Raw genomic sequence first — 12,124 nt, 5'->3', positions numbered from 1 at the left:
GCTGTTATTTTTTACCTTTATAACACTGTATAAATTGTTTATTTATTGTAAAAAACATACAAATATTAAATAAATTTAAAAAAAAAAAAAAAAAAAAAAAAAACCACTCTCAGCTTTGTATTCGTAAATAAACAAATGTCTATTACGGATAAATTCGGTTCCAAAGTTTTTTTGCATTTTTTAATTTATAGTCTATGATATTATTTGACAGATAGTCCAGACAGTTTTATTCTATGGTTAATTGTGTTTTTTTCAAAATCGGCCACCACCGGTGTAATAATATAAAATGTTGTTTTGAATATTGCAATTTCAAGAAGCAAGCATGGATTTTGTCCCAATATTTGGACAAGTTCAGGGAGTTCTGTTGAAAGCAAACAATTCGTATGCTTTGTCGAATTTGCGCACAAGAGGAGGTACCCATAATATTTTCAATAAATTTCTAGCAGCACATTTCTGTTTTGTTCCCAATTTCTTATCATTGCGAGTTTTTTCTTGATGCATTATTGCAGATAATATAATACTATTGGAAAACAACCTTCGGTAAACTTTCTTATGATAAGTTTATGTTGCATATTTTTTAAATTGCGCCTTACAAGAAGTTAATTTTTCGGTTTCGATTTCATAATAATTACTTTTGTTTCAGGTAACGAAGAGAAAATAAAGTCAGTCGTAGATGCTCTAGCAAAAGTTCTCACTGAGAGGAGATTGCTTTATAAAGGTTGCGCAGTGGAGGAATACAGCCATATTCTTCGCAAAATAAACTTCTTTTTGATTCTGAACTCAGATTTGATAGTCTTGGAGGAATTGGCCAATAGCGATGATATCGGCCATCTGATTTGGATTACTCCGATGATAACAAAATGTTTGTTAATGCATTTGGTATGGGGCTTAGATCTTCACGAGTTCTTCTGCGAAGCTCTCAAATTTTGTAATCCCGCACTGTCTCTTGAAATATTAGATATAGCAACAGAGTATTCGAGGTATTCAACTCCAGATGAAAGTATTAAACGTGTCATACTCCTGGTGTCCTCTACCTACGAGATGGTCATCCGCATGTCCCAGAGAAGTGTTCAAGTCAAGGACCAGAAGATAATCCTAGTTAAAGCACACAACAAGATGTGCCAGTTGTTGAAGTATTTCAGCGACCCTCCCAACAAGTCCAAGATGTCCGACTGGACCGTAGACCGACTATATCTTCACGCCGGAAGATCAATCCTCCTCTTGTTTGAACATTTGCTTTACTGTTTCAATATATTCTCCAGTAAGCCCCCACAAATTCCCGAGGAGTGCGATATCTACCAAGCCACACATGACGAAACAGACGAGAGCTTCTCAGAAAAGAAAGATAACATGGACGATATTGTAGCGGAGTACATAGATAAAATAAACCAATTATTGCTGGAATCGGCCAAGAATAATGTGATGTCCATTAATGTAGACATTTATTGTTCGTGGTGCGAACATCTGGATGTCAAAAACCCAAACAAGTCGCTGCAGAGATCTGTGGGAGAGGCGGCGTACCAACTCTGCGAAGTATTGAAGAGCGACCCCCGCCTCGAGAATGAAGTCATTTCTATGCTCCCAGCCATCTCTTGCCGTCCGGAAAACATCTCCGACCACATCAGCCAAGCCTGCCGAGAAACCATGATGGAGAGGTCGACAGAAAAGCATGCCAATCAGGGAATATGGCTGGCGGGATTGATACGAAAAAATTATTTCTTTTTTGAAGAAGACTGCCTTAAATGCGCAATCAACAATATCTCCTGCCTCCTTCCTACGGATGTCACGGCCACTTTCAAACAAGGCGTCAAAATACTGTACGAACCTGTAAAATATGAATACGCTAATTACATCAAGTTATTGGTTCTCAAGTGCCTGTCCTCGCATTCCACCATGGATCAGGTGGCTCTTATCAAGGAGACCTTCGCCGATTACACTTTGAGCGATCGTTTGGAATTATCAGATTATGAAATAAAACAGACGGAATTTTTCAATAAGTTGCTGGAGCCATTTGCCGATTCTGATCTGATTGAAATGTACTCGCTCTTTATTCAAAATCCGACCAAATTCTACCGCAGGACGTTTAAAGAATGCGTCATCAAACCGCAGCAGACGACCATGATGTTGACAGCCTTGACGGAATTAAAAGTGTTCTCTCGATTAAGAATAGAGTACGAATTTGACCCAACGCCCTACACGGCCCAGAACGCAAGCTTGTCTGGATCTGCTTTGTTGATATTACACGCTGTTAAAAATATGCACGTTGAGAATCTAACGTCTGAAGTGGAGAAGTTAAGTTATGTGTTTTTTATTAAAGGGCTCGTCGGGAAGGAATTAGCGTCTGACGAGATCATTCTCTTGAAGGTCCTTATGCCGTCCATTCACAAACATCTGACGGAGAAGAACTGCGAGTGCCTGCAGGTGCACCTGCGAGCTCTGCAGGAGATATTCAGCACGGAGCAGCACTCCAGGTTCATAGCTCCATTGCTGGTAATGCTGGCGCAGATCATGGAGTATGTGCGATGGGATCTGAGCACCTTTACGGCCACTGCAGCCGAGGTGCTCAAGTCTTCAATTATTTTTCAGAATGCTATTTTAAAAACTTTTCTGCAGAATAAACAGCCTTCAGGTAAGCATTAATCATAAAATTTCATTAATTAAATTCAATTTTAAAAAAACCTTTATTGTATGGAAGAAGAATATACTTGAAAAGTGGGCGGTGAGCTAGATAAAGCTGGGAACCTCTGGTGTAGAAGTACCTTAAGAGCCATATTGTATTAAATTCATTTTGAAACAGTATTGAACAATTTTTTATGTCTCCAAAATCTACACTAGGACACCACCAACTTCAAATTGAACTATGCCATGATGTTCTTATATGAATTTCATTGACGTTATTGGGCGAGTAGTTCAAAGCTTCTGGTTCCCACCCAGACGTTGTGGGTTCAATCCTCTTCTAGCTCATGTTCATTGCTCATGCAAAATTATCCACTTATAATGATGGTAGTAAGAGGAATTACAATATTTTCAGGTTACTCGTCACCTTGAAACGTTTGCCTTTCTTTTAAAAATTAAAAAATCTAAATTCTTACATTTACTGCTACATTCGTGTCCAACATAATTTTTTTTCTTGTTGAATTTTTGTAAATCTTAAATCTCCGAAAGATCTTCAATGATTGCTTTGAAATTTTGACATAATGTTTCATTCGAATACGCATGTGTTTTAACATACCAATATTGTATTTACTGTGATAGGTAAAAAAATCATTTTCTTTAAAAACAGCGCCATCTGTTAGACGTAAAAGCAACACATGCTATTGTTTCTCTATCTGTGTGATTATTTCAATAAAAAGGGTTCAGTTTATTTCAGTAATGACTTTATTCTTCTTCAACAAGTGTACACTTTGACAGGTCTCTTCTCAGTAATAGACAATAGAACAAGGTTAAACAGTATTGCCAACCTAAGAGAATTGCATTTATATTGCCATATTCTAACACCCCTTCTCAATGTAAATACAGTTGTTAAACATAAACAAACTAATAATAATTCCTATATTAACACTGATAATGTTATACAGTTTTGCCCATAACACCACACTTATTTAAATGTTTTACAATCAGCTCTCTGCTTAAAGCTTTTGTTAATATGTCAGCTGGTTGCAAATTTGTGTTAACATATCTCACACAAATCTTATTTTCTCTGACCAATTCCTTAACAAAATGATAGCGAATATCTACATGTTTTAATCGCTTTATAGCATCTGTATTTGCATTTATCAATGCCGACTGATTGTCACAAAATATATTAACAGGGCAAATATTTTTAAAATCAAGTTCAGTTAGCAGATTTATAAGCCATGACACATCACTAGCAGCCATGCTCATAGATACATATTCTGATTCAGTGGATGACAAAGAAACAGAGGCCTGCTTCGTTGAACTCCATGCGACAAGACAATTATAAATCAAAAGTATATAACCAGAGGTGGATTTTCTGTCCTTGATATCACCACCCCAATCAGCATCGCAATATCCTTCCAAAATGATATCATTACATTTATAAATTAACTTATAATTTAGACTATACATTATATATCTTAACACTCTCTTTAATGCACTTAATAGCTCATTGTTGGCGCAGGTTTGATACCTACTTAACATAGAAACCGGAATCAGGCCTGGTACCTGATGCAGCATACATTAGACATCCTATCATTTGTCTGCACAAATTCTGAATACTGTTGTCTACAGCAATACTGTCTTTTACAAATATTTTAGTGTTAAAATTAGGGTCCATAGGGGTTGACATAGGCTTACAATTTTGCATATTAAATCTTTTTAAAATATTCTCCAAATATTCTCTCTGATCTAACTCTGTAATACCAGTTTTCAAATTTTGCTTTACATTTATACCTAGGAAATTTGATATTAGCCCTAAGTCTTTCATTTTAAACTCTTTACATAATATACTCTTAAATTTAGAAATATCTTCCTCATTTGTACCAAAAATTAAAATGTCATCGACATAAAGTAAAATGTACATTTTCTCATTGTCATAATACTTTAAATATAAACATGAGTCACAGTTAGATTAAAAGGGTTCAGTTTATTTCAGTAATGACTTTATTCTTCTTCAACAAGTGTACACTTTGACAGGTCTCTTCTCAGTAATAGACAATAGACCAAGGTTAAACAGTATTGCCAACCTAAGAGAATTGCATTTATATTGCCATATTCTAACAATCTGCATACACAGGCTGAGCCACAGCAAGGCGTGGCGGGGTACAGCTAGTATGAAATAAACAAAGAGGGGTCTAGTCTTAGTTTTTGACAGTAAATCTTTTATTCTAATTTCTGTGAAAAATAAATGTGTCTGAGCTCACTGTTGGTAAGATATGTTCCAATGAATACGTTTTTTTTTCATTCCAGATAATGAATTCAAATGGTTAGCCTCCAAGTTAACTTTCCTGACTCCAATGAATGCCCACTATTTCCAAGAATTATGGCCGCAGCAGTATTTTAAAGAGTTGTACGACACGTCCCTCGGTGCCAAAGACTCTATGATCTGCTTGTGCTATGTAAGTATAACTAGAACCTTCTGTATTCGTTACCTCATTGCTGATGATCGTGGGCCTGCGCCAATTTCCCTTGTGAACTAGGCTTCTACACTCCTCGCGGTCCTGCGCTTTGTGGAGAGCCGAGGACACCTGTGATATTTGATCTCTCCAATCGTATCGGTTACTTTCTCTGTTTCTCCTGCCAAACACAGTGTCCAAATTGATCAATTGACCCTGGGACCCCTTGTCCATTCTATTATACTTCTCTATTACATTGTATTTCTTTTCGATACTCGATTTAACGATAACGATTTAATATTTTTTCCCGAAGACGCATCCATCCTTAATTTTGTAATTTAAGAATCAAACCTGAATTGAATTAATTAGAAGCAAGGCTATAAGAGTCCACAATGGAGTGTTGATACCTACCCTGACTTTTGACAATGAGGTATGGAACTGGCAGAGGAAGGATTAATGTAGACTGAATGTTCTAGTAGTGAGATCCCTGGAGAGTGTGGTAAAACCATGTTTCACCGTTTTACAAATGTGGAGATCTGGAAAGAAAGCAAGGCTGAAGAAAGACATGAGAAGTGGATGAACGTAGAAAGAGTGTGGTGAGGAAAATATAAGTCGAAGCCACCTGAGGAAAACATGGAACAAACAAGTGAATCAAATACTTTAGTTGGATCATGTCAAGAGTCAGAATAACAGAAGAGTATCTATGGCCCGGTATGTCAGTTGATTCAAAGCTCGGCTTGATTGGTGTGTCGAGCTTAGCGCGGCTTGGAACATAATCCATGTATAGGAAATATTACAATATTGTCTATGATTTTAATAGAGGAATGTGCGTCATTTCTCTATGTAAAACCAAATTACTGTCTATGTGAGTGGTATATCTGTGCTCTCATCATACTGTCATCGGGAGATCTATAGCTTTAAAAATGTCAAATGTTTTAGGCGGGTTTAATTTACGAGTTTGATAAAGAATTTTAAATAGTATTTGATTTGCTGGAGCCAATGAACTATTCATGAAATTATGACAAACAAACCGCTGAAAACACTGTCCTGACGTTAAAAAATCTCTTATAATACCTTACCGTATTATTTGTCTATTTTAGATTGGTTATCAATTAACAACATCAACATCCCTCATCGCTCGATGCATATAATAGTCCATACTCATAAAATCAGGCAATTTACATATATTTTGGTGAAGTGGAAGTAAGTAATTAATCACGTAAACGTCATATTTGACGTTTGTTACTGCTAGCGCCTCGGCATCTAAAATAGGAACTATTCTGCGGCCTAAGGCTGAAGGCTTAAGCGGCCGATTTAGCCCGCTTAATTTTGTGCACATAGCGAGGTCATGGACCGACTGATATACGAGAGACTATGCGACGATGCATGCCCCTGTTGATGGTGAGTTAGATACAATAATAATCTTTTACAGCTCCTGCCTCGCAGCCTGGTGACGGAGTGGAAGACCATCTTCTCGGGGATGTGTCTGAAGAACGACATCACGGCCTGCTTCATCTCGCTCTGCTCCGTGGTGAAGTTCATCACGCGGAGTGCGGAGGAACTGGGCGCTCCCAACGCCTTCGCCTGTGTGGAGCACTGTTGTAGGAATGCTGCCAAGATTCTACAGGTATTATTATATACATCGCATATCATCTTCGTCCCCTTGTCGAGTTGGTGTCCGTGCCTCCCGGCATCCCTGTCCCGCACTTCGGGTCTTACTATTTATTACTAACCCCTCAAACAAACAAACAGCTACTACCCGTGCCGTCAATTTGTTAGTTTTTCAGAACAGCTCATTATCTCCCATACCGCCATGGTTAGAACTATGTTCTGAACAGTGTTGCAAAAAGAAAACACCTCGTTTTATATTCAAATTTAGAAGTTAACCACAGAAGAATTAAAATTTACAAACATCTATGAAATCAAAGCTTCAGACTTATATGAAACGACAAAAAAGTGAGGTGGCAGTAATGTAATAATACATTTTTCTAATAAATATGTGTTTAATTTCATAGTAATTTCTGTTCAGTGTTAAGACGAAAAAGCGTAGGTTGAGCCATTTTTAAAACTTTTTTATGTTTGATTTCAAAATTTTTATATTTAAAAAATTATGTTTATTTCTAATATATAATATTAATCCATTTATTTGGATTTTATTACGAAGTGGAAATACACACAAATTCTCCGACTTTCTGACGGCATCTTTAACCGTAGAGTGGGCGCGTCTTTCCGTAAAACGTTAGTGGGCGCGTGGGGAGCATTTTGCCGCTCGTTTTCGTGGACAATTTTATGTTCCTACATTACTGCAATTTAATTTATTTATTTTCTCAGGATTTAAGTAAAACACAAATAAAGAATTACAAATCGACATATTTATTGAACTCTGCTTAAGGAACTTTGGTTTTCAGTCGACTTTATAAAATTTAACATTTTAATTTACTTTTTTAAGTTATCCTACATTATCCTTCTATAATATTTATAAAAATGGAAAAATATAACAACATTAAATATTTTCTAAATCTACCGGATATGCATTGCACAGCAATTTTGAGCATCTGCAACACCCTTTTTTCATGCGCCTATTTTTCTTTGATGGGCATATACTTCATTTGCCTTCCTTCTTTAAAGAAGATGCTTGTTCTATTCGAACAAAGCGAGCAATTTGGTTCCTCAGAGGAATATTTAAAGTGTCTACAAAAGACCTTGCTGTCATATATGGCTTAACCAGGACCATCGCAATCTCCTTCTTGTACTGTCAGCGTAGCATCAAGTGTTCAGTATTGGCTTTGTAAATTATTTAACTGTTTAAACCGGCAATATTCATCATTTAAAAAAACAACCTCATTCGTCTCATTTACGTAAATATGAATTTTATTGAAAATTCATGCATGGTTCTGGACCCGTATGATACACTGAAATAAAAGGGCTTTTTTAGTTTTTACAATAAAAGTGTCATAAGATATAGTCTACATTTCAACTTTGTAAATAAACAACTCTTATTTACTCTAAGCATAATAGAATGTCCAATTGCTATAGACTTGCGTTTATAATGATACGTAATAGAACATTCACCTTTTCATCCTACCCACAATACTGTATTTTATTGGTGAACTAAGAGTGTCCGACTACCTATTAGTTTCTTTATTTAGAAGTACCTACTATAATAATTCCATTTTTTTATTTCACAGTCCTCGTCACTAGGGTTTTCTGTTTTGAGGCGTTTTAAAACATTTTAAAGTTAGTTAAATAGAACTAACCTAACCTAAGCTTGATGGCTGGATAGGCATTGCTATCCAATATTTTTATATGAATATTGTGTACCAATCACTCTGTAAAGGTCTCTTAACGCCGATTCTAGGTGCGATTTCAAATGTAATAGGCTAACAAGCTTAACAACAAGTTAGTTGTCCTCTTCTGTTGATCACTATTTGTTCAAAAGCTGAAACGCACCTAGAATCGCCATTTAACGGGAACCTTTCAACTGTCTAAAAAACAAAATGGTTATGAATATGCATTTAATGACTTTGTCACAGGTGAATTCTTGCGAAACAACTATCTTTATATGTTTTTGTTGTTTGTTTTTGGGGTGTTATGCCGTGTTGCGCTAACTCCTTCTTTAGCCAACGTTTCGGACAGCATTGCAGTGTCCATCATCAGGGCAGATGTGTGGATGTGGATGGCAGATGACAACACATCTGCCCTGATGATGGACACTGCAATGCTGTCCGAAACTTTGGCTAAAGAAGGACTTAGCGCAACACGGCATAACACCCCAAACAAAGATATTAGAAGAACGAGATATGCTATGTTGGCCGCCGGATCGTAGGCGGAGTACTACCTAATTAGGGTACTTTGAATACTATCGGGACGTGTACGCACAGAAATCTGTTCTAAGTATTAGTGCGGATACCTTAGCGTAAACGAAGGTGTGCAGTAGTATTGGTGAACAAAACCGGCGACACTGGGCAAAACAATTCCACGCAGTATGAACCGCTCATAGCACATCTCGTTCTTCTAATATCTTTGACCCCAAAACAAACAACAAAAATACTTTTGGCCGTGAAAATCTTAAATCATATCTTTATATTATGCTTTAATTACAAACAATATTTTAATAGTTAAGGTGTGTAGCTATGTAATTTTTTTATTCAATTACAAATTATATTTATGCATTATTTTAAAAGATCAAATCAATTTCGTGAAATCCGTCCAACGGAAACTTGTTTTTGCCGGCTGGAAGTGTGTTATAACAATTATGTTTATCTTGCAGGAAATCATCGTCGCCAAAGAAACAAACGCCGAGAAGCTTGTGTTGATAAAGAGCGTGATATCGGTGGTCAACGGAGTGCCGTCCAGGATGCGATATATCTGCTTCAGCAGCTTCCTGACCCCGCTGACTCCGCTGGTGACCTCTTATGTGGACCTCTGCCAGAGGGACGACTCGGAAGTGAAGAAGCTGATGGGCGTCATCGAGGAGCTGAGCCAGGAGGAATCCCGCTCCGTGTTGAGGATGCTCGTAGTGCAGGGCGCGAAGCCATGAAATGAAACACTTCACGCTGCCCGCTATGGCAGGCTCTACGAACGAAGATCGACTCTTAAATAATTCCTATTTTAACCCTTTTAAAATGAATTGGTTATATCTAACATAGCATTATGTGATGAGATATGTATGGTACATATAATAGAAACAAGGGGAGATGGCCCGTGCACCATTATGAAAGCGTGCACACAAAAGTGTCGCCAACATCGTGCACACATACTACTGCAAATCGCATCTACGCGCGGCGGCATCCCGCCTTTATTTTTACTTACACACCAAACGCATAACATTCATTGGCTCCGTCTCTTTGATAGTTTTTGCAGTTTGATTATAGCTTGTCAGCAGTCCTGGGAGTAATTATGAAAGCAGTACATAATAAAAATAAAATAATGTGTTTTTCATATGAAAGTAGCACTCAATATATATACTGACTATGTATGTAGTTAGTGATTGTTACAGATAACATACAATGGGTAGCTAAGGTAAAATTTTGTTCTATGTAAGTTTCTACAACTTGACACACTTATACTATACAATCGGTGGTGTCGCTATTGTAGATTTTGTCAATACAAAAAAAATTGTGATTTTTTTATTGTTTTTCGTAAGTTCCTTCTTTGGCCGCCTGCAAAGTTAAATGTGTCAATCTGTGACATATTTTGTTCAACCAGTATTGCCATTGATTAAAGTTTTTTTTTATAAAATTATATTTTTTTACTACTTTTTTTTATATTTATTATTTTTTCCAAATATAAAAATGTTTAGTGTGTTATTATTATTATTAATTCTGACTTAGCTACTGTTATTATGTATTATTATAAAGATCTGATCTTTTGTGGTATGTTCTGTAATATAAAGTTTGGAAATCAAAATTCAAGTGAACCTAATTATTAACCCGATGAAAAATCACACAGATCTGAATAGTCTGGTACTTTTCAACCTTCCCTTTCTCATCTCCTTCCCTTCAGCCTCACAGCATACCTAAAATGGGGATGCCATAGTCCCACTGGACCCAGACACTTTCGAGTATTTGGGACTCTTATGAGGTTCTGAAAAATGGGTCGACAATTGAATTGGGGGTGACTTTGATCATCGCGGATATCTGCATAATTCTCGCTGCCACTCACAAATTACTCGCTTCTTTTTAATGATTTTTTTTCAGGCAAATTTGATACAATTATGCTTTCAAATAAGTGTCAAATTAGTTGGTCTATTATTTATTTGCAAATGTATTTTCAGACAGAAAAATAATTTCTTATCATTTACATTGTAAAGTACATCAGTGTCTATTGATGTATATGGCTAATTGAATATACCAACTTCCTTTTTTTTACTGCAAAAAAATTGTATATCACAGTTACCTCACTGCGAAAGGTTACTTTGTCACCATGTTATTGTTTTTTGTTTTATTCCAAAATCAAATACAGTAAAAAAAAAAAAAATTTCGATAGTTTCAATATACGTATGCAATAATAAATATGATATAAAATTTTCCGACAAATGTTTTTATAAAAAAAGTTATTTTGTTCTCAAAGTTGAAAATTGACACCCCATTTTACGGTAATCAATTCTTATGTATGTTGAAAATACTTACAATGTTAATATATATGTTAATATATAGGTACATACATAGCTACCATGCATTTTTGATTTTACGGAAAAAAAAACTGCAAATAATATTTCTACTTAGAAAAACTACATACTGTGGTTTCATTTTATTAAACTTGTTTATTGTATGTTAGGAATTGAGACTGTCTTACATAAATACATAGAAACATTATGAATGTATTCTCCGTGTTTAATTATAATATTGCATTACTTTAGTAAATGTGCATTACGTGTACGTGTGTGTTACCTGTTGTAAAAAATATTTTATCCCCTATTTAAAAATTATGTACTTATATTACATACTCAAACCATTGTGTTAAAACGTGATTTACTGTATTACGGTATTACCAATGGTTAAGGGGGACGGCTGCATGCCCTTTTTCATACAAAACTTATATTTGGATATGAGGCCAAAGTACTCAACCAAACTGAAAAATTATTTTTTTAATCAAAAGGTATCTAGTACGAATGTGTTCTACTTTTTTATTTGTGTTTTATAATATGATATTCTAGCTAACATGTACCCGGCATTGGTGAGATTATCCTTAGGAGATAGACATATAACATCGGGGACTTCTCTGTAGGCCTTTTATGATATACAATTACGCTGTTCATTATTTTCATGTATCACATAAGATTTAGCCAGAGTTAGCAGTGTAAGCGACGAAAATATTTTTTTTACGACTTCATTACAAAACATCGACTTTTTCTAATTTCTGTAAATATAATATGCATGTATCATATATATAATCCTTCTGAAAGAAATTCTCTAAATTATAGTGAAAAACCTATCAAAGACGTTGGGTAATTTAGAAGAACTAAACGCACAGACAGACAGACGCAGGTAGAGACTTTCTTTTATTCTATTTGGAGATAGGACATTTAAGAATTCCATTTTTGTGAT

At 35.8% G+C, this 12,124-nt stretch overlaps 1 protein-coding gene across 1 annotated transcript; it reads left to right on the top strand.

Moving 5' to 3' along the window:
- The first annotated feature begins 229 nt into the window (after positions 1–229).
- On the top strand, positions 230–10,994 carry LOC149411339 (uncharacterized). The gene is made up of 5 exons (XM_089647704.1): positions 230–413; positions 644–2,629; positions 4,930–5,078; positions 6,508–6,702; positions 9,346–10,994. The coding sequence occupies exons 1-5, from the start codon at positions 323–325 to the stop codon at positions 9,613–9,615; spliced, it is 2,691 nt and encodes an 896-aa protein (XP_089503830.1). The 5' UTR covers positions 230–322; the 3' UTR covers positions 9,616–10,994.
- The last annotated feature ends 1,130 nt before the right edge of the window (positions 10,995–12,124 follow it).

This window comes from Hesperophylax consimilis, chromosome 26 (genome assembly GCF_061612785.1).
Source record: "Hesperophylax consimilis isolate HC1 chromosome 26, BYU_Hcon_1.0, whole genome shotgun sequence".
Classification (NCBI taxonomy): domain Eukaryota; kingdom Metazoa; phylum Arthropoda; class Insecta; order Trichoptera; family Limnephilidae; genus Hesperophylax; species Hesperophylax consimilis.
This window is presented reverse-complemented; position numbering and strand designations above follow the sequence as displayed.

Coding starts and splice junctions, on each gene's coding strand:
- LOC149411339 (XM_089647704.1), top strand. CDS start 323: ATGGATTTTGTCCCAATATTTGGACAAGTTCAGGGAGTTCTGTTGAAA. Junction 2,630..4,929: donor GCAGAATAAACAGCCTTCAG/GTAAGCATTAAT, acceptor TTTTCATTCCAG/ATAATGAATTCAAATGGTTA. Junction 5,079..6,507: donor CTATGATCTGCTTGTGCTAT/GTAAGTATAACT, acceptor AATCTTTTACAG/CTCCTGCCTCGCAGCCTGGT.